A 26,360-nucleotide genomic window follows, 5' to 3' on the forward strand; every position below is an offset into this window, starting at 1 on the left:
GTGTTCACCACGGGGCGGCAAATGGACGCTCTCAAACCTCGTGCGGACGTAAGACGTTTATCAACCGGTCCGGAATTAATGAAATGTCAGTGTCAGTCAGAGAGGGCGAGGACCTCCAGTGTCCAGGGAAGGATTTGGTTATCACTTCAAGGAGTTTATATTTCTGCCAGATTGAGCAGACTGGTTGACAGGCCGGTAACATAATTATCGGGTTTGTTTCTACAGTGTTATCATGAATAACTTAAGAGAGTAGCACGAAGAAAAACGAACAACGCCAAGACAAGCCAACCCAGTAGCCAAGCTGAAATGAGTAAATTGATCTCCATTATAAAGTCTATATGATGGTGATCAATGGTTACATGCACATAGAGTTACATGGAACCATGGAACCGGAAGTTAACGCGCAACCCTTGTGTTTGTGCAATGGGAGCCTGCAATCAGTGGTGCGTCCGCGTGTAAGACGAAGTCCCTTACGAACTGGATCCGGTTCGTAAGTGACTTCGTCACAAAGGCGGACGCGCCACGATTTGCAGGCTCTCATTGGACAATTGCTGACGTTGTGCGTTAACTTCCGGTTCCATGGTTCCATGTAAACGGTGATCAATGCATGTAACCCTATGTGCAGTGCAAGGTGTGCAGTGGGCGTGGTAAAGTGGAACAAGAGCTCGTCGGTAGGGCCCGGAAAGGAGGTGTTATGTATGTAGAACAAACACTAGCAGTAGATTAACAGTGGATAGTGCTTGGGGGACAGAACTAAAATCAAGGGGATAAGGGAGAACATTGCCAAGCTGCACAGTAATCGGGTTAATTATTTGGAAAAGAATCTTCTGCTTAAGAACTTCAGCGTTCCCCTCAAAGACGTGCACCAGTCAAGGACGACATCTTCTCGGACGGCAGAGTAACGCAACCAGCCTCTTACACGGTTGATTTGGAGGCTAATTATTCTAATGGAAAGTGAGGGTCCTACATGCAGTTTTAATCAACTTGAAACACTGAAACAGTTCAGTGGAGCACCATCTCCCGTGGGATATGAAGCTGCAAGAGCGTTAGTGCATTCACATTGCAATCTGCTAATGTTTTCAGCCAAATTAATAGCTTGACGCCACAGTAAGCTACCTGACAGGTGTTCCGTGCACGCCAAACCTTACGGAGTAAAATGCGGTTGTCATTTCCTTCTACTTCCACACAGCCATTCCCATCTACGTTTTAAACCCCCGTGAGCAAGTTATACAAATTATAGCTACCTGGTAAAGGTTGCGTTGCTAGCAGTGGAATAAGCGATGACTTATTCATGGCAGTACAACTTACCGCTCAACCTGTTTGTCTGTTGGGACTGCTGGGGCACTTTTGGTATAAAATACTAATTCGCCGGCAGAAGAGGAGAGTACAGAGTGTGTCACAATATATTTGTGTTTATACTATGTGTAGGCGTGGCATACATAGTGTGGACCTCTGCTCAAAAGAAGTCTACATAATGTAGGGTGCGATGGTGTAGTGTGAACTCGCATGTGTCCACACAATGTTTCCCCCTCTCTGAAAAACAGCTTCAGAGGCATTTTGGGGTCAAAGTGGCAAAATGAAGAGGAACAGTCCAGGGAATCACCATCAAAAATCCAGCTCGAAGGAATTATCCTAGTAGGAGAAAAAGGAGCATTTTCCTCAAGGTTCCTTAACCACAGGAGAACAAAGGAATGTCCACACTTTGAATGTAAAACAGGTAGGGGTGGGTGTTTGTGCGTGCAGATTGTGTGCACTCGACCTCACAATGACCCACCCGCCATATTTTGATATCAGGCCATATCCAGATCAAGTGTCTTGTGATTCAGCTTCGGATTTTGCCAGTTAGGAGCCACAGTATTGTCACAGCCACAGAGAGTTTGGACTCACAGCCCTGTCTCCATTACTAGTGTTCTGAGACATGTCTCTGCGACTGAACACTGTCCAAGCACGGGCCTGGGCTTTCAAACAGTAAAACGACCAGTGGCGAGTCGACCACTGCTTTGTGTGCTCGTATGGTAGAGGCCTGGAAACCTCTCGTGTGGTGATTATTCGCTTGTTGTAAGCACGCACATTCAGAAAGTCATCACGAAAAATGTGAGATAGGGATCGGGCCGAACGTGTGAGAACACGTGGGAGGATTTCTCGTGCGGAGGCGTCTCTAGGAGGAGGGAAGGGGATAAACTACTTCGTGTGTGCTGTCGTTGCCATGGTGTCACATCATCCAAATGATACACTCAAAGGGCGCATAGGGTTTCCTTATAAACGTGGCCAGCTAGCTCCTCCTGTGTCTCGAAACAATTATGAGGGTAAGGTGCGTGCTTTGGTACAATGACAAGGGACAATACAAAGTGCAAGGACAAATTGAATCCTTGTGGCTGAGAGGTTTGATCTACGGCATATCACGTATAAATTTTGTGCATGTTTACTCAGACGTAGGCTACCCAAATTAATCGATTTTTGACGCGAGATGAGTTCGTCAAACTACCGACCTTTAGGTGCGTGACTGCAAAGACCGTAGACTCACCAAACCTATCGACATTTTGATGCGATATGGCACAGACGTAAATGTGGCATCAAACCAAACCTACGTCAAAGCTTTCAGGTTCCAAAGGTGACGTTTTGCCACAAAATATCGTGAATGAAAAGGAAGAGTGTATTGACAATCTCTGATTTGATGAGGGGTTTTCCTCATCTTGAAGAAGAACATCTTCTCACCTTTATTTGTACCTTAGAGCTACAAACCCTGTTTGTACTCAAACACGTGCGCACGTTTTTACGCAATTTCGTCCAAATAAAGGCGCCTTTCCATTATGCGCGTCAGCCCTTGCGTCAGCCCTTGCGTCAGACGTTGCGTCAGACGTTGCGTATAATTCTGTCAAAATCACTTTCTCGGGGCAATTTTGACGGCCAAAAGCAACGCACACATGTGCCTTGTTAAAGGAGTCGAATTTTGTGTCCGTGAAAGTGAAACGCATGAACATATCGTGTTAGCAACGCATCCCCAAATCGTACATATGGAAAAGCGCCTTAAGCCTGAGAAGAAAAATCTAATTTCGTTTTCAAGGAGCTGCCATTTCCACCTTAATTAGACCTAGCAAGGTGGCGTGCCTGTTGGGTACCCTGAGGCATTGGTTGTGGTTCGTGTCAGCCCATCAAATGAGCCCTGACTTGGCAATGCCTGGTAACGCATGGGATTTAGGAATAAGGCGGCCAGCAGCTCGCTCGTAATAAACCTCCTTGGCAAACAAAGGCCCTCGGCTTAAAATAATTCTGGGAAGTTCTGTGAGTTCTAGAGAATATTACAAAATGCTTAAGGTGCCTAGGATTTTCGTTTTAGGTATGATTGATTAACAAAAGCATGGGGAGCAGTCTTCACCGCGAAGAATTTTGTTCACACTAAAGTGTCAAGATCTTTTCCTCAGCTTAGTCGAATGCTCTCAGATACATTTTTACATTTGCCATTTCCAGCTGCTGATGGATCCATTTGAAACGCCTTGTGTGGTTCTTGACGTCTGATGTCCGTACTGATGTCCCAGCATCAGTACGTAGCGCTTTACTAAGTGTTCGGTTGAACTTTGAAGTGAAAATGTCGACTTCATCAAATTCAGCAGGCGGCGTCAACACTTTAAAAATCCCATACCAACAGACGACTGTTTATGGATACGGGAGGAGTACAAAGTTGGCGCGCTTACTAGATGGACTTTGATTTCAGATACAAGAGCGGGACAGGAAACCTGTGCAATAAATCATGATTCGGTTGAGTCACTTGTGTTCGGTTCGGTTGCCGACGGATAATGAGGTTGGGCTGAAATCAAAGACGTATACACAATCTCTCGTGTTCTGACTACAGCGACAAAAAAAATCAACTAATGTTCCCATCTTGGTGGAGACCGCGGAATGTTAAATTTTAGAAATTGCCGGAAAATTCAAACGTGTTTTGAGACTGGGCTGGAAAAAGGTCCTTGTAATGGCTGAAACATGTAGGATCCGTGTCGCTTGGTTGGAATGATAACGCCAAAGACTGTCTTAAGTGCCGTTTTTGCGTATTTGAATTGTGTACGTCAGACAAAAGAGGGGATAGTCTAATGGATTTTTTTCTATTTCTCGCGCCAAAAAACATTAATGCTTGCACGCAATACCCGACTTTGAACAGAGTATTTGTAGGCACTCTTGGCGTGACACTACAGAAAAGCGCCGTGGAATAACCTTGCGAAAGCTTGAAAACGAACCCCCCCAAAATTAACCCCAGATTTTTCCTATTGTCTGAGGCTTCGTGCATGGGCATAGACTAAAAACGTAGCAATGTTGCTGTGGCTATCTCTATTAAGTCGGCATACTAGGAATCGAGACATGGCTTGAAAATTGGAAGGGAAAATAAACAGTGTAGACCGTGCAACCTCAGACGACAGATGGATGGTGTGGATGCTCTCAGTCCACATAATCACAATTCCTGCAAGCCCCAATCCACCATGTGATTGCAGCTCAAACACGCGCCAACCGGTGAAGTCCAAATGGCGCATTATACTGTTTACTCTTTCGGCGGGGGGTCTTTTCTACCTAGATGACGGAGAGCCGCAGAGGCAAGAGGCGTTTGTTCGTGAATCATACGGTTTAATGGGAGACCATCAAGTACCGATAATTTAAGGACTTTGTGCCGTCTGTCCCCGCTTTCCCGGCGCGACTGAGCTGGCTAATTATTTGCGCGATGTTGAGTGCACCGTTTGGGAGATTTATTGTGTCATGATCGCCACTCTGGAATTGGATTTGCTATTGGAACTCTGCTGAAGAGGATCCCGTTGAGAAGGATAGAGGGTCCGCTGATCATTAAAAGTAGTTGCCAACTTTTTTCATTACTGCAGATAATGAAATCCATATATTTGCAGCAAAATTTATATAACTGGGCACAACAAATTGCCTTGTATAGTCGATTTCGTATTCGAAGAGTACCTTGGGTGTTTCGGTATATTTTTACTTTCTAACAAGAAGCGAACATTTACAAAGAGGGTTCCACCAAAACATTGACTCACTTCCATCTTTATGTTGGCCCAATCCTTCTACGAGGCGGCCCACCTCTGTCTACTCTCGGCCGCTTCTTCGACACGGTGGCCCACCTCCGTCTAATGTCGTCCGCTCTTCCTGATCAGGAAGAGCGGCCCGGGAATTGGAAGGAATTCCCAAGATTGCCCAGCACTGAAGAATACCCAACAGAGAGAGGTGTGTCCCCCTAACCACATAGGCCCATCGGGCATCATAAGGATAGGTCAAAGACTTTGTTGTTTGGGTATTAATCTCACATAGCTACAACTTTGATTCTTTGGCCTTTGAGACTATTGTCTGCCGTACAGCGGCATAACTAGGATTTTACTGGTAGGGGCACCAGCATCTTATGGGGGGCACCAGCTTTCAGTGGTGTAGGGTTTTTTTGGGGGGGTTGACGTCGTTAGCCTTGTTCAATATCCATTCATCCGGGTTTTTTTTTTTTTTTTTTTTTAGTGGGGGCCCCAGGAATTTCTGGGGGAACGTGCTCTCCCCCCCCCGGCTACGCCACTGCTGCCCAACAAATCCTGGATATGTACGCCACTTCCCTCAACCTGTGTTGTCAACACGCGCAAGGTTGTATAGCGCCACCAAGCCTAGTTGCGTGCAGTTAATCTAATCCTGTCTGTAGAGGGCGTTAAATTATTTTTTTTTTTACCTGTTCCACGTTAAGTCGTCTCAAATTACGTTTATTGAAGAGTTGATTTGCTTACGTGTTCAAGTTCAGCATTTCTTTGGAATGTTGTGTTTGAATCACAAATGAAGGTATGTAGTCATTCCTACAGTTGTATAAAAATAAAAGATTATTGGGAATTGCGGCAGTTTTAAACAACTTGAGAATTTTCCACCTGTCACATCAGACTAGGCCCTGGTGCTTGCCTGGCATGGTCAGCTCCATGGGTTAATCTAGCCCCCCTAGTGTGGCACTGATCACTCCCGATTTATCCTAAGGATAAATCGGGAGTGATCCGTGCCACACTAGTGGGGCTAGGGTCAATCATACTTGCTCCCGTCACACCGCTCTGGAATTTCAGACGTGAAACTGAAAGACATATGGCAGAATTGCAGTAAAACACAAACATGTCTCTGTTGGCCTTGCACTAAAACAGTCAACAACCCTGGTCAATCAAACCATGGAGGTAGAATTCTACCTCCATGATCAAACATGTAGGACTTCCTCGGATATTTAAGAAATGCAAAGGCCCAGGTCTGTTTGTTTTGTTATGTTTGTGAAAAAGACAAAGAAACAGTGCGGTAGTCATGGTAGATTGGTGGGATGTGTGTGGGGAGTGGCCTGCTGCCCTACCTGCAGAGGCTGCTGCACAGGCTGCTGCACCACCGTCTTTTCCTTGCCCCATGGTTGGACTTAGGAGAAATCTTTCCAGATATGCCAGGTATTTCTTGTGACAAACCATGCAAAGTTTAGTCGAAAAGAATGCCTCGTTAAGACGCCACTTGACACCCTGTGTACAAACCCTATGAGAGTGGTCTGAAAATCCAGTATTTTCTAAGTGAATACTTCAATATCTTCCCTGTTAAATTCAAACTTCTTAGGATAGGATTTTGCTTTCAGATGGCTAAAAGGTAACTAAAAGGAAAAATTAGTGCCATCCATATATGAAATTCTTTCTCGGTGCTCTTGTATATTTGTTTTAGGATTTCTATCCATCTGCAGATTTATTTCCTTGGAAATAACAAGACAATGGCTTCATGTGAAATGTAACATGCATTTCTTATAATTCCACCTGGAGAGACGCAGCATGACCCTGCTGGTCATCTTGTAACGTGGTAGGCCTACCATCCATCTAGTCTGTCTAACTGAATCAGTGTAACAGTCAGTGGATGTGACGATGGTCCTAGAGGCAAAGGATGCTATGTCCGTCGTGGCAACATTATCGACTATTGCACTCCTCCTAACAGGAATGTGAGTATATTGACCAGTCAATATGGTCATTAGACTTTACTGTTAGCCCAGGCATGTCAGGGAAATAGCCCATAATTACCCTGGTATTTACATCTGCTGTTCCTTTTAGATTGATTTCAATTATTGAGCACAAGTGCACATTATACACGTAGGAGTTAATGTACATACATTTATTTATCTAGGGTTTTTTAAATAGTTTTAATTTAACAAGACTTTTGAAAGAAGGTTGTCTTAGGAAAATTAGAATTAAAAGTTTTATGAAAAATTGTGCCTGACCAAGATATATGTTGTTGACTTTACCGGTGAACAGTTACTGCAGGTAAACCTAACATGCTGCAGTCAGGTGCCACCTGTAAGCCAACGTTTAATGTACATGTATGTTTTGCTACTTGCCAACATTTGCATTAATTCCTTTTGAGAATTCTACATAAGCATTAATATTGTTTACAAACTGTTATTGTTTTCTCTCTCTTGTAGACAAATTTGCATGAAGATCAGAAGGCAAGGGAATACCACTAATGTTTCCATCTTTCCATTTCTGGCTTCTGACATCAGGTAAAAAGAAATATAGGCAATCTCCTGGTTGCCTAATTGCTGAACTTGTTCTCAGTAATCAGCCGCGACCCAATCACCCCAATAAATTCGTTAATTTATTCCTAAAGCCTTTTTAAAAATAATCTGAAGTAATGGTGTGGGAGTTTTCTGACATTAGAACACTTATAGTATCACTTATTGATCTGGCAGATTTCTTAGTAATCGGTCTTTTTTTTGGATACCTTGTTAGATTTAGAATTTATCAGTTTATTGTTTCCTCCCTTGTTGGATTTATTGATGTGTGATACATTGTTTCATTTCTTGTTTGGTCTGTTGTTTGATTGATTGTTTATATGATCAAGCAATTACATAAATTGTGTTCGTTTGGTGTCATATTTTTTGTAGCATATCAGGTATGCATTTGTAGTTTGAATCAGTAATTTGGAATCAGTCATTTTACTTTTTGAGCAAATAAACTTCTTTTGCATGACATTGTAAGCTTCATGTTTGTTGATTGATAAACGAGTCTTGAACCTTGAATCCTATACACATTTACCAATGCCTTTGTGATGTCTTGACGATGATTACAACACTATTTGTTTATCTTATGTTGAAGTTGTGTTATATGGTTGAAGTACGGAATTCTCAAGGAAGACACAGCACTGATTATCGTCAATGCAGCCGGAGTCATTCTTCAATCCATTTACATCCTCATCTTCTACATCCACGACTTTGAGAAGGTAGCTCTGAGTTACTCTTGGCAATAACCATGCTATAGCTCACTATGATGGATCTTGCTGATCTGACCTGGGAAGAGTAGAGCTTGCTCAGTTTTTTCCCGGTTTGTTCTCATCTGCAGACTTGGCAAGCATGAAGCCTGCTGTTCTCTACTTAAATCAGTTGCCTTAAGGACTTGAAAGAGTTTGAAGTCAGGCAGCATTTCCTCCACCTGTTCAGTGCAGAGTTATTTCTATCTTTGAATGAACTCCAGCTCTTATTTTGGAACTTACCTAAGTATTTACAAATCTACAACAGTAACAGTTTAGTTTAATACTTAAAGCAGGTGTGCAATGTTTCCTTGGATCAGCGGAATTCCTAGTTTTTCACTTTACACTCATGCCACTGATAATTGATAAACACTCGGCAAAGTCTTGTAAAGAAAAGTAATTTCCTTGTTTTTTGGTCAAAGTCCCTGCATGCCTGTTAAAGTAGACTTCAAACAGTGAAGTGAATTCACCTGCTTATAATTTTGGGGTTTTTTTTTTAGACTTTACCATCATATTTCTCTTTTTGAATCCTTGAACAGGTTGCAGTCCACAGAAAGCTGTCGTTTGCCGGTCTTTTTATTTTCCCCGTCCTTATCTACATCAAGTTCTTCGTGGATGACATCGGCACAGCTCTGGGCCATCTAGGTCTCATTGGTTGCTGCTGCTCAGTGGTCATGTATGGTTCCCCTCTGAGCACACTGGTGAGTCGTGAGACTTGTAAAGAGCTTATGTTCAGAAGTGTTTCACAATTTGAGCTGAATCCAACTGAATTTCCCATTTGTCATCCTTAGTGAATCGGAGACTGTAAAGATTTGTTGTGGGGTATCCCCCCCCCAGGAAACTTGTGTCCGCTTGAGACGTTCCATTCTCTTACCCAGTGGACATGCAGCTCAAACCTTGACTGTGCAAAACTTTGAACTCAAGAATTAAAAACATCGACTTAACATATATCTGCTCTTCCTTTTCTTGAAAGTTGGCAGGGAGACTTACTTGAGTTTGGGAAACTGTATTCTTGTTTCTTGAGTCTCTCTGTTTCTCTTGGTTTCAGGCGGACGTGATTCGGACCCAGAGCACAGCTTCCATGGCCTTCCCATTAAGTCTTGCCAACTTCCTGGTCGCGCTGGAGTGGGCAGTCTATGGTCACATCATCACGGACAACTTCGTTAAGGTGAGTTTACCCCAAACTGGGGTCTCCTCAGGACCCTGTTTGGTTTGTGCCAACAGATGTTCCTGTATTCAACAGTAATAAAGTTGACCCTCCTGAAGAGGAAATTTGAAGTTTGTCACGGTGAGGGTAGGAGGTGAAGTAGTGACACCAAGTAAATCAGGAATATGTGTGGGTCTGAGAAGAACCATAGGGTACTCAACGTTTCCGACGGTATTCTCTGTCCGTCGTCAGGAGACTGCAGGGATTTGATTGGTGAAGTAGGCTTTATGGGGTTGCATACGTAACATTCTAAGTATTCATCTCGTTACCTTTCCTTGGAAAGGTCTTAGTGAGGAACAATCCGCAACACTGCAGTGGGAATTTACTGGCACAAGGGGATAAGAAGACAAACTTATTTGATATATCCTGCATCCGCTCCGAGCGGGAACACAGAGAGGGCGTGTTTATACGTGGAAATGATAGTCATTTGGTTGAAACTCACCATCTGCATGTGCAGGTTTATGCGTGTTTGGCTATGGACTCCCTAAACATGATGCACGGCCAAGTTCATTTGAATGCACGGGTCTTCGCATCGTGCGCCAGGCGTTTGCATGAGCTCAGTTAAAAAACGTCCCTCCCTCTATCAGTGAGGGTGCACTGCTCTGAACATCAACCCAGGACTTAAAATCCTGACGTATTTGCCAATCTGATGTCACACTTTTGTACCTCTTTGGTTTGGAGAGATTAATTTCTTGCCACTGGTTTCCTGCTCCTCAGATACCAAACATCATCGGTGCCCTGCTTGGGTTCTTCCAAGTCATGTTGTTCTATTGCTATTCAGGGTCACCAAGTACGGGGAACCAGCCAGTGGGACAGGTCAGGAATGTATGAGAACGGAGCCACACAAATCACCGGTAACCATAGTAATTTATCCACCACATACCACCTATTGGCCGTACACGTTTGACGATTCCCTCTGTGACGGTCTCACATTTTGTTGCAGGGAAATATGTGGTGCTGAAGATTTGAACCCACTTACACATAGGTATATTTATATCCATTGTATGATAGATTTCATATTTTGAGTTACGCACGCACACAGATGTCATTCCGACTCAAGAAAAAGATCATAATAAATGCTGTTGAGTGAATGTGGACCAGAGGACCTTAAACTACTGCTACTCCAACTTTATTTTCTAGTTCTATCTGTCTTCATTTCAAATTCCAAAACACCTATATTTCCTGGGACCCAATTGTTTGAAGATGTTTTGTTTATTCTCTTACTATCTTGTTTATAGATCACATTTTTTTCATGTTCTCTCTTGTATTATAACTTTCATTTTTAAACTGAAATTCCATCGGTCAAGAAGTCTGTAAAACATTGACACAAACTGTATTGTTACAATATGACATGAATGATCGTAAACCGTATGTCTGTCAAAGCATGGCAAAAATGCTTGGATTGTCAACACGGTGTGGAGAAGAATAACAGAATAGGGTGGTATTTGTAGTTTACTGAAGAATAGAGTGTCAGATCAAAGGTCACAGGTCAAAGGTCAGGAGGGGCACTGGAACTCGGCCACAAACTCATGCTGCTGTATGATGGTGCTTTCATTTGTTCATGCCTTGAGATGAAACAGTAACTTCTGATATGAAGCCTTTGAAATTTGGAGCAGAGTAGGAACGAGGAGCTTGAGCAATCAATGCATTCATTAGGAAATTTATTACACACCTGTGTCAGTATTTGGTCAAGTTTTTGCTGGTATGCTTAGTGGTCTGTCTGACAACCTTAATTCTTAAAGGGTCAAAAATTACCCGGTGTCTGAACAGATTGATGCAAAACTATTTGGCTGTCTGTTGTCAAAGAATTAATTTACTCCTTCTCAGGTGTTGATGGATGTAAAGAGAAATAGAAAAGCTACATTGTCACATGTGCACATTATGAAACGCTCGGAACACTCTGAAAGTCAATTTCTAGGGTACAGGTGAATCAATTAGTTCTATACGTAACTTTCAATTTTAGCTTCAAATCCAGCCTTTACGGTATTGACTTTTTGCTATGTCTACATGATGTATGGTGTCTGCGGCTTCAGCCAACATTGCCTCAGGGTTGTTTCATCGTGTAGAGTATTGGGCATGGAATCTGGTATTTCAACGCTGTTACTTTTGACTGTTTGTATTGGCATTTGTTTGGTTAAATGTGTTCATGGCCTCTGCTTTTGGAAGCCTGTTTGTCAAGTTGGTCTACTCTTGTGTTTTAATCGATTACTAATCCCCATAGGGGCGTTAATACCCAGATGTGAATAACTTGTAGCTCACAGAGCAGTACTTTCTAAGGCTACTGTCTGGACTTGAAATCAAGGCCACGCTCTGGCCAAATTTTGTATGCAGATGAAGCCATGGCAACTGGCTTAGCACAACTTGTTCCTTACTTTCGATTGATAATGGGGCCAACATTTTGATGTCATTTCAAGTTTTATCTGTCATTTGTTTACTGAGATAAAGCTAGTGTTCAGACTCCACTTTTCATTTCGTCATTTAAACAACCTCGTAAGGGGAAAAAAACAAAAATTAGACAGGACATTTCGCCAGCAGCTTGTGCTTCTGTATCTGAACAAGTTTGATAAAAAGACATTTTAAGGATTTAAGAAATAGGAATCCATTTAGGAGAGTGGGACTACTTCACTATCATTTCCTAGAATTAATTACAATGTGTATTTTAATCATGTTAATATTACAAAATTTTTAAATGTAAAATCTACTCGCCCAACTATTTAACAGTGTCACTGATTTCCAGAGTTGGAGAATCTGTAAGTAAACAGACCTATGTACTGATGACGTCACTCTTGGTTTTCACATATATTTTTCCTGTGGAGCCAGTTGGGGTCAAGGGTCGACGAACCATACACAAACAAAGCGCGGCATGATCAGTACAGAGGTACATGTATATTCAACCGCCTGTCCAAGGACCAAGATTTCAAACGAAAAATTGAAATGAATTATTGCTGTGCTTGAAGCCACAATGCGCATCCACTGTACTTGCCCCCTTTTTCTGGCGACATTTACAATTTTTGTTGTCTGTGAAGTGGAAACATTTCTGTACATACTTCTTGTCGGTGACTTTGATGAGCGGCCCTTTCTGTACGGTCGACATATCGGTAACTGTTTTTCTCAGAGGATAGATTTTACTCTGTATTATCCCACTGCACGTGTAAGTTGTCCTCAACCCAACCGTACAATCTGCATCTGTGAATTTGTCGTTGCATTAATTATCAATGTTCAGATTCTGTTTCACAGGGTCATTACTTGTTTTAAAAGCTGACTTGCAAATGTACAATGAGCTGCTTGGTTTTAAAAGTGCATTGAACTTAGGGGGGAGGGTTACTTGTTTGTGTCCTTCACGATTCTGTTTCATTAGTCAAATAATTTTTGGACTGTGTGTTTATTATATCGCCATAAGCTGATGATAAATATTAGTCACCTTTCCTTCAGAAATGTGGTTCTCCAATCATTTTTTTCCCTTTCATTTCCAGTGTTTAAGGACGGTTTATATGAGTTTTTTGTGCTTGTTTTTGGATAGTTTGGTAATGTTACAGAGGGGAAGGCATGTTTTAACCCTAACCCCCTAAGGTGTAAGTAAAATCGTATTGAAATTGCAGGATTTGAGACTATTGGGGTTAAATAATAAAACACATTCTGCCCAAAGAAATTATACTGGTTGGCTAAGATTGAAGTCCCTTTGCAGTTATTGGGGGTTTTTTTAAATGACAATTTTAAGGTTTAGCCAAGAATGAAATTGTGGCCTATATCTTATGAAGATACCAGGCAAGCCCCTTTCATAATTTTGGCTGAAACTTTCAAGTTGAGATTTCAGAAAAGTTAAAGTTTTCTCCATTTGTAATTTTAATTCAATGCTAACCCCTAGCAGTTTTATTGAATTTTGGCAGAAAATTTGAAAATTGAGATATGGGGAAATTCTGAATTTTGGCCCATTTTTATTTAAAATACAAGGCTAGCCCCTTGCTTTTTTTATTTAGTTTTTTCCAAAAATGACAAAATTGAAATTTGCTAAAAAGTTGAATTTTGGGCCAGTTTAAATTAAAATACAAGGCTAACCCCTTGCTTTTTAATTTAATTTTGGCCGAAAATGACAGAATTGATATTTGTGGAAATTGTTTATTTTTGCCAGTTTCTAATTCAAGGCTTACCCCTTGCCGTTTTATAAAATTTTGGCTGAAAATGTAAAATTTCAGAATCAAAAAGAAAATTTGAATTTTTGGCCCAAGTTTAATAAAAACAAAAAACAAACCTAACCCCGTGCCGTTTTATTTTATTTTGGCCGAGAAATGACAAAATTGAGATGCGCTAATAATTTGAATTTTGACCCATTTTTTTTTTGCTTTTTTATTTAATTTTTGCCGAAAATGAAAAAATTGGTATTAGTGAAATTTTTTTATTTTTTCCAATTTCTAATTGAAATTCAAGGCTAACCCCTTCCTTTATTTAATTATGGCCGAAAATGACAAAATTCAGATTTCCTAAATATTTGAATATAGGGCCCGTTTTTAATTAAATGCACAAGGCTAACCCCTTGCTTTATTATTTAATTTTGGTCAAAAATGAAAAAATTGATATCAGTGAAATTTTTTTTATTTTTGCCAGTTTCTAATTGAAATACAAGGCTAACCCCTTACTTTTTCAATTAATTTTTGCCGAAAATTGCAAAGTTGAGATTTCCTAAATATTTGAATTTCGGCCCGATTTGATTAAATATACAAGGCTAACCCCTTGCTTTTTAATTTAATTTTGACCAAAAATGACAAAATTGATATTAGTGGAATTTTTTTATTTTGTCAGTTTCTAATTAAAATGCAAGGCTAACCCCTTGCTTTTTTATTTAATTTTGGCCGAAAATTTCAAAGTTGAGATTTCCTAAATATTTGAATTAGGGCCCATTTTTAATTAAATGCACAAGGCTAACCCCTTGCTTTATTATTTAATTTTGGCCAAAAATGAAAAAATTGATATTAGTGAATTTTTTTTATTTTTGCCAGTTTCTAATTGAAATGCAAGGCTAACCCCTTCCTTTTTTATTTAATTTTGGCCGAAAATGACAAAATTCTGATTTCCTAAAAATTTGAATTCGGGCCCGTTTTTGATTAAATACAAGGCTAACCCCCCTTTTTCTATTTAATTTTGGCCGAAAATGAAAAACTTCATATTAGTGGAAATTTTTTTATTTTTGCCAGTTTCTAATTGAAATACAAGGCTAACCCCTTACTTTTTCAATTAATTTTGGCCGAAAATTGCAAAGTTGAGATTTCCTAAATATTTGAATTTCGGCCCGATTTGATTAAATACACAAGGCTAACCCCTTGCTTTTTAAGTTAATTTTGACCAAAAAATGACAAATTTGATATTAGTGGAATTTTGTTACTTTGTCAGATTCTAATTAAAATGCAAGGCTAACCCCTTGCAGTTTTACTAAATTTTGGCCAAAAATTTGAAATTTCAATTTCAAAAGAAAATTTGAATTTTGTCCCAAGTTTGATTAAAAAAAAATGCTAACCCTTGCCGTTTAATTTTGTTGAGGCCAAAAAATAACATAATTGAGATTTCCTAAAAATTTAAAATTTGCATTTTTAATTAATTTTTGCAGAAAATTTGAAAATTGGGGAAATTTGAATTTAAGCCCATTCTTATTTTAAAAACATGGCTAATCCCTTGCTTTTGCCTCGCTTTTATTTAACTTTGGCTGACAATTGCTAAGTTGAGATATCCTGAATATTTGAATTTGGGCCCGTTTTTAATTAAATATACAAGGCTAACCCCTTGCTTTATTTAATTTTGGCCGAAAATGAAAAAATTGATATTAGTGGAAATTTTTATTTTTGCCAGTTTCTAATTGAAATACAAGGCTAACTCCTTGCTTTTTAATTTAATTTTGGCAGAAAATGAGAAGATTGATTTGCTAAAAATTTGAATTTGCACCCGTTTTTAATTAGAATACAAGGCTAACACTTGCCTTGTATTGTAGTTTTATTAACTTTTGGCTGAAAATTTGAAATTTCGGATTCAAAGGAAGATTTGAATTATGGCCCACGTTTAATAAAATAAAAGCTAACCGCTTGCCGTTTTATCTAATTTAACCGAAAATGACAAGATTGTGATTTTTTTTATTTGAATTTTGACCCATTTTTATTTATACAAGGCTAACCCCTTGCAGTTTCATTAGAGTTTGGCTGACAATGAGAAATTCAAGGTAAACTTCAATTTTGTCCGAAATTGAAAAAATTAGGATTTGAAGAAAATAGAAATTTGATCCATTTTCAATTAAAATGCACGTCTTAACCCCTTGCAGTTTGTTTTTTTTTTAATCCGAAAATGACAAAATTCAGATTTCGGGAATATTAAACTGTTGGATTATATTTAATTAAATGCAACGCTAAATCCTTCCAACATGAAAGTATGCAGCTCTTTAAAAGGTTCACAACTATGGTGTTTTTGACGGTTTAATTCAACATCAAATGTAAACTATGATTTAAATCCAGCTGTACTTCGCCGCCAGAATTTCAATTTAACTCCATTTCCACGAGTTCAAATGGTTAACAAACTGCTTTACTGATCACTTTACTATCAGACCATTGTTACATCTTATAAATTCTGTTCCATATACAGTTGCATTATTTCATCTTCATTGAATTTTTTTGCATTATTCACTAGGCACAAAATAGTATGGAAGTGTCATTTACAGATTTTTTACAATATTTACATGGCCAAAAATAGCGCATCATCCGAAGTTTGTACATTGGTTTAATTTGAGTAAAGTGCCAAGGGTATTTTAACTATTAATAGGCAGGAGGGACTGGGTACGACTCCCACCTGCTTCACAAATCACCTGTGAAATCCTAACCAGTCTGATAATTCCAGCAATGAGGTAACTTAGCATCGAAGAACACAAGTTAAAAATCATCCTGGATATGAATAACAGTACAGAGTTATAGCAACTTGGGAAAAGTTTAAAATCTCTCCCTTCAGGGATCTAAAATGATTGGATAAATTAAACGAATGAATGACCACTACAGACAGGCTCAATAGGTTGAAATAAACTGGCTCCCAAGTGACTATCGACACCCAAGTGATCAATCGGTATTAGTAATCGATAACACATGGCAGCTCTTCAAACTGATCGAAAGTACATTTCACAAACCTGGCTCCCAACAGACTTTATCTGATTTTTTGAGAAAAATTATTTTTCAAACTGACCCAACAGACGGATACAATTTACAATAAAGTTTTAAAATTCCATTCAAAAGTATACTTGTTACTGTGAAACAATCAGGTGATCGACCTTGAAATTCATTTCTAAAAAACAAACTATTTTATATTGGTACTACAAAAATATGGATAGCATTAGCATGTAGGTTTATGTACAATTTGTTTAAAATGTTTCTAGAAGCGCTGGTACCCTGCATAGTGTAAAAACATGAAATCAGCACACAGTGAAACAACTAGCAGCTCTTCATATAACACTTGACTGGCTACCCAGTTATGTATGTTAAGCTAAAAAATAATGATCCCACTGTTAAGTCATCTACATTTTACTTCTTCCTGAAGTGACAGAAACCACGGACAAGTCGTACTTCCAGTACAAATCCACTTAGTAATCTATTGTTGGTAGTGCTGGTAGCTGATAGCAGCATCCATTGCAAATAAAGCAGGGAACCATGGATGATGTCTGGTACTGGACAACAGTTGTAAGTGCTTTAACACTAACCCCCTAGGGTGTATGTAAAATCGTACTGAAATTGGAGGATTTGGGAGTGTTAGGGTTAAGATATATTTTGAAGTGGATAGGATTTGTTTTTTCTTCTTATTTTTACTAAATTAAAACTATTCCTTATATTGGAACTTCAGCAACCGTCAAGGCTTTATTTTCAGCAATTTTCCTGGAATGTTGGTTCTAAGTTGTTTTTAATGACCTAAATATGATTGAACAGCAAGAAGCACGGAATTTTTAAATAGAATCTAATCAGGAACGAACTTGCAAGACGTTCTTCATCCATCATCTCTGGGTATTCCATCTCATTTTTTCCTTCACCAGTGGATTGTAGGACCACAGGTCTCTCTTGAGCAGGGCTATCCCAGAACGTTCCTTTCAAGTGTGCCCTTTCTCCTCTTAACCAAACATTAATTTTATTGTCTTCTCTCCACAGTAAGGCTTCAGTTTAACATCCGCTTTTCTTGATTCCTGATTTCTACGATTTCTAAGGGCTGAAATAAATAACAATGATGAAGCATGGGGGCAGCTGCGGCATGCTCCAGATTTCTTGTGATGACCTTTCACAAAGGTCAGTCTTCATCGTCTTGGAATGGGTCTTTGAGGTGGTTGGCATCCCCGTCGTGGTAGAGCGATTCCGTCTCATCTTTGTCGTTGATAAGTTTCTGCATCTCCTCCCGCTGTTTCCGCCTGAAGAAACCGCACTGTTTGGAGACAGGAAGAAACCATCAACCTCATCCGTTGATTGCTGTACAACTTTCACCCATCTCCCATATCAAGCCAGAGGCTTCATGGTGGAAAGACCTGTGCCCTTGTTGGTTTATGCCAACATGGCATCACACAATCACTGGAACTTTTGCAAACAATGTCAGCACCCTGCATACATCCCAGGCTACCTTGCCCCACTAGACACCATTTTTCAATTCAGATTTTTTGGCCAGTCACACATTCAAATCTGATCAAGTGTTTTTTCCTAAGAGTATGTCTAAAAAGTTGGGCACCACGCTCATATTTTATTGGACCTTTCCCACGGAACACTAGCATTCCATTGAACATTCAGGCCCCAGCGGGAACGGTCCACCACTTGATGGACCATTCTGAGCTAACTTTCCGATGGCAATGCCGCATTCCCGGTGGAATGGCCACCTGCTCTGCAATAAGAACAGGCCCTTTCAGATGGAACATGGCGACCATTCCAAATTAAGAGATACTCCTAAGCAAATGCTTAACATCCTCTCAGTTTTCCTTTCCGATACCCAAAATTCCTTTTAAACATATCTAGGCTTTGTTTCACTCCTCGCAGCTTGGACTTCAAATCGACACTTGTCCCCCATAACAGTAGAGATGGCACAGAGTATTGTACTGAATAATGGTTAGGGCTAGCTGCTCTCCGTTCCCCACAACCTGTCTCCATCTTACCTTCCACAGCACCAAGATTACTCCCAGCAACAAAACGATTCCAGCCACTATGCTTACTGCTAAAATCCAGTTGGGAACTTTCGTGGTTACCGACGACTCAGTGTACGCTACGGTTTGAACCTGCAATACGGCACAAAAACCCAACTAGTATAAAGACTTTCAAAAAGTCAACTTTCATATTCCCCAACCCCAAGAAGCAGGTGACCCCCCCGACTACTTCCTCTAAATGTATCACCTTCAAATTTACAATTTAACCTTAAAGTCTCCGCAGATTAAAGACAAAGAGTGCTGTGTTTTTTTCCCCCAAGAGATGCTATTTGAGAACTCCACGGTCATCTTACCACAATACTGTCTGGCCGGCCATTCACTGGCTGTACATGGACATTATTATGATGTTCTACTTTGACCGTTGCTACACTACGAAGCTTGATTGTGTCATATCCAGACTGTAAGGCAAAAAGTACAAAAGTCGTTCTCAAACATTGTCCACAAAACCAAGACTTTGGAGAAGAGTAACACGATCCAGCTGAAGCAACAGAAAATGATTAGAATCTGTATTACAGAATAATTTCTTTTCACTCAAAGAGCTCTAACCACACACCTCAATCAGTGTCTTCTCATAGAAGCGTGCCTGGATTTTAATCACAGCACCCTCGCCCATCCGCAGGTTGTCAGTCACACAGAAAATGGTGGCACACTGCGCCGTCTGACAATTGACAATCCACTGTCGGAAAACCAAAAATGTCATTTCAAAAAAAATTTAATGTGAAACAGACCACAACAAGAAATTTCAGCTGATCCAAGCAAAAGTTGTAACCCCGCCATATTGAACAAGATGGCTTGTCCACTTTTTTTTTTAATCCGGGAATTAATCCTTCTAAGCCTAGTTCTGAAACCAGAAAGAAGTCTGAACTTGAAATTTGACCAGAAAAAACAAACTGGAAACCTAACCAACCTCTCCAGAGCTAAAAAATGACAGGGGGCTCCCCTTGGAGGTGACCTCACTGGATCGGTACGTCTCCAGCTGCTGATGCTGCTGTTGTAATATGTGCTGGTATTCACATCTTCCTGTGCCTTCTAACTGCAAATACAAAAATAAAAGTCAATGAAGTTATCGACCATCACCCTGAGATGTATCATTGCTATGACAACCTGATTCATTACTTGTTCATTTCTGAAAGTTTGTCCAATCACACTTGAACCTTGTAGTGACCGGTTCTAGAGCAAAGCTAAACGTGGCAGGAAAAACGTCATTTCGAGCAATTGTAAGAGAGGTTCTAACATAGAGTGGTGTCCTAAGTCAACCCAAGTCTTCTCCCTCACCTCAATGTGAGTGAAGTACAGCAACCAGTCGCCCTCTTTCGTCTTCCAAGGAAGGGTGATGTTGACTGTTGTCAGGTAAGGGATTGTGCTGGGGCCCAAGTTCCGTGCCTGCAGGAAATCAAGTCATTGGTCTCTTTCAAACAGCAGAAATTTCATATATACATGTTGTCAAATTCAAGAGGCATTCAAACAGAAATGTAATCCATACGTCCTTCAGCAAAACATCGACAGAGATCATGTAGCACATGTAGACACCTGTACCAAAGGGGTAATCATAATTGAGTGTGAAGCATGGCAGTCACAAAAAGAGGGCGCTATTTAAAGTGGGTTATTAAATTTGGAGTGAACACAAAAGATTTTACCCAAACTGAATAGCCCCCTCTTTTGTGTCTGCCATACCTCAAATAGACTACTGCATTTACACTAGTTCTTGGCACCAAGTTAGGCCATGCATGGGAACTGTTTTATTGGCATCATGATCAGGGATAGCAATGAAGCTTGACTGCAATGCACAGAAAGGAATACAATAACATCTTTAATCTCACTCTCTTGGATTTCCAAAAGGTACTAAAGCCAACTACCACTCACATCATAAATGTGTTTGAACTTGGGGCCAATGCTGGCTTCGTCGGTTCCGTTTTGAATCAACCCTGTTGAGTTTGCCACTAGGTTGACAGCGATCCCATCCACTGCTCCAGTCCTCTCAGCACTGATTGGATTTTTCCTCTTTTTCTCACCAAATATGACTTCAGCCGGATGGGTCACCCTGATGGCCAAAAACATAAGGACACTACTGATACAGGATTTTCAGTCACATGACTTTTGACGGTCTAGCATTCAATTTACGCAGATGTGCGCAGAAACACGCGCGCCTTTGAAGTCTTTCAATATTCTGGAGTACATGAAATTGCCAACATTGGCACATGCCTCCACAAACATGGTACACTTCCTGAAATGCCCCTTCCCACTGTGTTACATAATGTGGAAAACCTCTATCCAATGAAATGCTAGGAACGAGGACTTGGGACCAACCAATTCCAGGAAAACAAAATGTTTGGAAGATATTTTGGTTTACCAATATTTAGTGAGTGAACTTTTCAAGAACGAGCTGCTACATTTAAAAAATTATTTCTCATACTTGAAAAATTTCAACTTGAACACAAAATGCATTTCCATCATCCAATTTTCCAAATTCCTTTAACATCAGCCCAAAGATTTCACGTGTAGTGCCACATGATTGCAAAGTTATGTCGATGAAGGTTCACTGGGTTTCGTTAAAAGGTCAGCCAAGGTCAGCCAAGGTCAACCAAGGTCAACCAAGGTCAACCAAGGTCAGCCAAGGTCAGCCAAGGTCAACCAAGGTCAGCCAAGGTCAACCAAGGTCGATGACTGATATCTTCCTCCTCCAGCCCTATTGTTTCTAATCCCGCAAAAACCTCAAGGATGTGAAGGCTGGACCAAACTAGAAATCCTTGTTATTTCTAACATTTGGCATATCCAGCGAATTACACGAACAAAAGACAGAACAATGCCTTAAAGAGGCACTCTTATTGCACCGTAATGCACATGTCACCCCTGACCTCATGTCAGGTCATTGCAACGGACCCCTACCACCGTTAATCAATCATGGACAAGACAGCACAATTACCACCTTCTGGGACTTCCTTGGTGTTGCTGGATGGCACTATTTGAAAAATGTCAAAAGGCACCTCGACTGAATCCACGATATAGCGTCTTTAAGATAGACCAATTCTTTATCATCAAACTGGTTTCCACCCATTGTAATGTGTCTGACTTTCATTTGTTATTTCAGACAAATACAAAACAATCTGACAATGTCCATGATATCAATCCAACCACTGCACTTCCTTTGTTCTGACTCATAGCCTGACACAAGTTGAAGTGCCCTCCATTCCTAATTGCAACCTTCGGGCTCATTTTATCTTCCCCTTTAATCCTCTCAGATCTATGATCCAATAAATGTTGCTCGACTGTGATGGACCTGGGACTGTCCAGCCAGCCTGTTACTTCACATGTTCCTTGATGTTCTTTGAAAGTTTTAGAGAAGTTCCAAGCAAAACACCTGAGGCAGTGCTAAGGGTAATTTCCAAGCAGGAATTTCTGACGCAAGACAAATTTCATTCAGAAAAACTAAAATTGTGACTAAACCAGTCTTTCAAATTTCCCTTTTTACAAATGTCTTTATCGTACCATCTTGCAATATTGCAAAGAAAATGTTAAAAAACAGACAACTCTTTCAATGAAAACAACGGGTTCAGGCTTTAATCTTCAACCCCAGCCAAGACAGCAACGGAAGTAGATGACAAAGGAAGACGTGAAGGATGTCAATCACTTCCTGTGTTACGCTGGAGGCCACATGGGTCATCTCACACTCCAGTGTAGTCTGGCTTTTTTTTTTCAGGAGTGACGAAACCTCCATAATTAGCCCTGGAACCTTGTTCTCTACAGACTGCTACATGTAATTTGGCACCCACCAAAATTTGCCCAAGTCAGGAATACTGTACATTGGGGGTTAGCATTACAGCCCTGAATTAATTTTGATTTTTATGTCCCACGAATACCAAGAGCACTACACTTGTCGGGTAACAGCAAATGTTACCGTGAACTTGGCAGCTTTCCAAAGTTTGCCCTGATCACTTTCTCCCTTGCTTTTTGTTTTGGCCTACATATGAACTAACCCTCACACTCTAATCAAGTACACTCTAATCAAGTACACTCTAATCAAGTACACTCTAATAAAAGTGAGTACAAAGGGAAATAAACTGAAACAGAGCCTTTGTGCACATTCTGTTGTAAACTGGCAGCCAACACTGTATAATGCTTCAGTACAACACTTCACTACGAAGAAATGCTATCATAATGTCAAAAAAATCCAGAACTCGGTGCCTGGGACTTTGAACAGCACCTCCAACCATCCAGTCAATTAAGAACAAAAAACACCACCTACCCAGATATGGTGACGTCTCCCTCGACTTTGACAGGCAGGCTCATCTCCTTCTTGTTATCATGCAGTGTGCTGTTGGCCTCCGTACTTGTCGTTCGGGCCTCTACCGTGATCTGGACATTGGTGGTCTCGTACGTCAAAGACGGAATAAAGAGCTTCACTCTGAATGAACTCTGTGAAAAACGAACATCAGAGATTGTTCTCCAATTTGAACCGGGAGCTACTTCAGTACTGCACACCATAAACATCCCTCCACTTACAACATACTTCATTAGTTTTTAGAGACAGCTTTAGAGTGATGATTTAAAAACCAAACTTCATCTTTCACCTTGGAAAAAGCTTTCATAGGGTTGTCCACATCACACACCACCATGGCTGTCATGTTTTCTCCTTTTTCTGGCCCGCAGAGCACTATCGTTTCCTTCCTCTAAAATTGGAGGGAAAAAAAGTTCAGTAAGGTAACTCAAAAGGACAACTTTAACTTGATCTCACAAAACAATTAAAATACAGACACTGAATGAAGGTGCAAGTAGTCTAATGTTTAGTAACGTAGTCTAGCGGACTTTGTTTCTGGAAAGCTTTGTTCATGGAGGAGAAATACGTGTACTGACTCACCCTGTTACTTTCCACACGGACGAAAGTGATGTCTTCGGGATGTGTGATGATGACCTGCGCCAAATGGGCTTCTTCACCGTGATTGGTCAGCGTAATATCAACAAACAGGTTCTCCTCATTGCCGTAGGATATGTAAGACGTACCCCTACAAAACAGTCAACAAATAGTTCACAAATTTATTGACAAAAATTAAAGAGTCTTTTTACTGTACAGGAATTCATTCATTAGTGGTATGTGTTTCTAGGGGAATCCATCTGTGCTTGGCTGGTCTTAAACGTGCGCTTAAGACTGGCTCCGGAGAATGGATGCGAATGCCTGAGCCAAAGCCAAGGGCATTATCAGCATTCAGTCTCCTGAGCTGCTCTGATAAATACCTTTTTTAGTCAGAGTCAAAAGATGTCAATATATGATGGATTTTCAGCAATTTTGTTCAAGAATTTTACGTTCAGTTTCCAGCTATTTTATGGTTTATTCTTTGTGCAAATTGTCCAATCGGTGCGCGTGTGGCGAGCCGTGTGCTTACAGACTCTTGACCAATCAGATCCCATTTTTTTGAATTGTCTTGTATTCAGGTGCCACCTCGTGATTTATGCAGCAGGCATTATCGCTTCTCAGCGGGCATCATCAAATGTTATTACACGGTCAAGCTGCACGTTGCTGAACAGGGAGACTGTCTTCCGAATTTATGAATAAAGGTTGCAGGTACGTCATACCTTGCGGGATGTAACGCTGCTTGCAAGCGAAGGTCCGTCTCACAGATAGAGTCCTCACCACAGTTGAAAATGAAACCAACCTGAAAGCGAACAAAAATAAAATGGTAATACGAACAAGGGCTTTGAAATCCCAACAGGAGGAGCATCTCCAATAACATTCTGGTTTCTGTATCCTGGTGAAGAGACCGGGTATTCTGAGTCTTAATGGCTTTCAGCAGAAAGCAGATGACTTGTTGAGTTTTGGAAAGTAACAAATATTCTTGGGAAAACTCTAGAATCAGGTAGGAACTGAAAACATTACACACCAGGCAGGATTCAAACTTTGATCATCACGGCAGGAAACAAATTTCCAAAACTAGCAGAGAATAACTGTACTCTGTACTCTGACTTGATATCTGCCAGCGATACAGGGATAACGTGTGGATTTAGATCTTCACGTATCTCACCTGTTCTACAATCTTACTGGGCGAATACATATCAAGAATGGGGCATAATCCACTACACTGAGTTATCGGCGGACCATCTGAGTTTTCTGCTGTCCTGATGTCAAAGGTCAAACGGAAAGGCAGAGAGCTGAGGTAGTCTTTCATGTTGACCTAGAAAACAGGGGAGAAAATGTTGAAAATGATTTTATGTTTTAATATAAAAACACGAGCAGCTAAGTTTGGCTTAGCAAGAAAATGTTGCGGACAAGTGAGCGAAGCTGTTTGTTTGGTTGCTGACTGGTCCTCCGACGACTTTTGTTGCTAAGTGGAATTTGTTGCTTGCCTCAGCACTCTCCAATTATCTCTGGCTACAGCCAAAATTCACAGGCAAAAGCATCCGCGCATCGGGACACCAGCTACGGGTCAGTATGATACAAATGGCAGCTTGGCTGGTTAACAAGTGCTTAATGCTTGGTGAGGTTTAGAGTTGACAGTAACAGTTTTGTGAGGAAACAACAAACGAAGTTGTTATTGTATCACTGTAGGCCCAGAATCTTGGCTTGAAGAAATTCGACCTTTATAAAGTCTGAAGCTTTGTACAGTGGAGAACAGTCTAAGGAGAGGGCATGTGGAGATACCATGTGGATAGCGGATGACCACAGCACACTGCTCGAAACATTGAGTACCCACTCACTGGTTCCTATCAGAACCATACCTCTTCTAAAAGAGATTCATCCACATGGTGTCAACGCAAGCCCTCTCCTTAAATGTGACCTTGTTTGATATCCACAGTACATGAGCAAACATGCCAACGTCATCTTCTTGATGTTAACAATGTCTGAGAACTCACATCAATATGAGCCTCCCTGGGCAAACACGTGGGCAGATTCGGTCGCAGCTCTAAGTTGTGGGAGATGGTGCTCCCACGACGGATGCCGTTCTCAACAAAAGTGACCCGGCCCGGAAGACCAGTCTGTCTCTTGAGTCCATCAGCCTCCAGAGTGAAATTTATGGCTGAGGAGGTGGAAAACCAGACATGTAAACACGCACCAATTAAGTAATACACTGAAATCTGAAATCATGAATATTCTCTATTAAGGTGTGACTCCAATTGTTTGACTTACCGACATTTTTCGGTAAACCTACGCCACTATACATGAAGCAAGGTTGAACCCAAACACAGGGTACCGGTCGGCCCTGAAACAGACACGCAGTGCGGTTGAGATCAATGGGTGTGCCTTGCACGACAACGGACGCCTCCATCTTAATGACCGGTCTGCTTCTGTGCATTTTATCAAACGAAAATAAAATGAGAATTTCAAGAAAACCGGACTCAGCTAAGATGTCACTAGATAGCAAAAGTGCCAGGGTTTGACCCAACGTTTCGGAAGGGTACAAAAAGAGCCAAAATATTCGGCTCTTCTCCACCGCGTGATCCTGGTCCACATGAAGTGAAACAAGAAAAGTGGAGCGTCTTACAATTTCAATGAGGTACAAGGGTCCAAGCAGGTAGGTTGCTGATTGGATTTGTTGTTTGGATCAGCAGTTCCAGAAAAATATAGCTTGTCAATGTTCTTGCTTATCACAAATTTGCTGGAAACCAGTTAATGTCAACAATGCATCGCATCCGAACTTGACTGGCAACCAGATTGTGTGCTGAGCGTATACTTCTCTACTAAGCAACCTTCGCCGCTTACCACAAATCGGACTC

At 40.7% G+C, this 26,360-nt stretch overlaps 2 protein-coding genes across 6 annotated transcripts in view; one reads left to right on the forward strand and one right to left on the reverse strand.

The window, feature by feature from the left end:
- LOC110976735 (sugar transporter SWEET1-like) overlaps window positions 1–13,118 on the forward strand; it is a 46,779-nt gene extending 33,661 nt beyond the window's left edge. Inside the window, exons 1-7 of one of the 3 annotated variants that reach the window (XM_022230298.2) lie at window positions 5,661–5,802; window positions 6,694–6,961; window positions 7,439–7,516; window positions 8,112–8,235; window positions 8,802–8,963; window positions 9,311–9,430; window positions 10,187–13,118. In XM_022230298.2, coding sequence (XP_022085990.1) covers window positions 6,888–6,961; window positions 7,439–7,516; window positions 8,112–8,235; window positions 8,802–8,963; window positions 9,311–9,430; window positions 10,187–10,300 — 672 coding nt within the window. In that variant the 5' untranslated portion in view covers window positions 5,661–5,802; window positions 6,694–6,887 and the 3' untranslated portion in view covers window positions 10,301–13,118. Of the gene's footprint in view, window positions 1–5,660; window positions 5,803–6,693; window positions 6,962–7,438; window positions 7,517–8,111; window positions 8,236–8,801; window positions 8,964–9,310; window positions 9,431–10,186 lie in introns of those variants that run through there. The other 2 variants (XM_022230289.2, XM_087147821.1) reach the window with 2 other exon arrangements.
- A 2,785-nt stretch (window positions 13,119–15,903) lies between these two features.
- LOC110975847 (integrin alpha-9-like) overlaps window positions 15,904–26,360 on the reverse strand; it is a 32,039-nt gene continuing 21,582 nt past the window's right edge. For all 3 annotated transcript variants that reach the window (XM_022228687.2, XM_022228693.2, XM_022228702.2), the window contains 14 exons: window positions 25,774–25,931; window positions 25,500–25,663; window positions 24,671–24,820; window positions 24,225–24,304; window positions 23,512–23,656; window positions 23,225–23,323; window positions 22,900–23,069; window positions 20,520–20,697; window positions 19,932–20,039; window positions 19,564–19,689; window positions 19,210–19,332; window positions 18,950–19,054; window positions 18,609–18,728; window positions 15,904–17,893 (listed from right to left, as the gene is read on the reverse strand). In XM_022228687.2, the coding sequence (XP_022084379.2) occupies window positions 17,762–17,893; window positions 18,609–18,728; window positions 18,950–19,054; window positions 19,210–19,332; window positions 19,564–19,689; window positions 19,932–20,039; window positions 20,520–20,697; window positions 22,900–23,069; window positions 23,225–23,323; window positions 23,512–23,656; window positions 24,225–24,304; window positions 24,671–24,820; window positions 25,500–25,663; window positions 25,774–25,931 (1,858 nt within the window). In that variant the 3' untranslated portion in view covers window positions 15,904–17,761. The remainder of the gene's footprint in view (window positions 17,894–18,608; window positions 18,729–18,949; window positions 19,055–19,209; window positions 19,333–19,563; window positions 19,690–19,931; window positions 20,040–20,519; window positions 20,698–22,899; window positions 23,070–23,224; window positions 23,324–23,511; window positions 23,657–24,224; window positions 24,305–24,670; window positions 24,821–25,499; window positions 25,664–25,773; window positions 25,932–26,360) is intronic.

The sequence above is a fragment of the Acanthaster planci genome, linkage group LG17 (assembly GCF_054643075.1).
Source record: "Acanthaster planci isolate LZ-2023a linkage group LG17, COTS_SCS, whole genome shotgun sequence".
In the NCBI taxonomy this organism is placed as follows: Eukaryota; Metazoa; Echinodermata; class Asteroidea; order Valvatida; family Acanthasteridae; genus Acanthaster; species Acanthaster planci.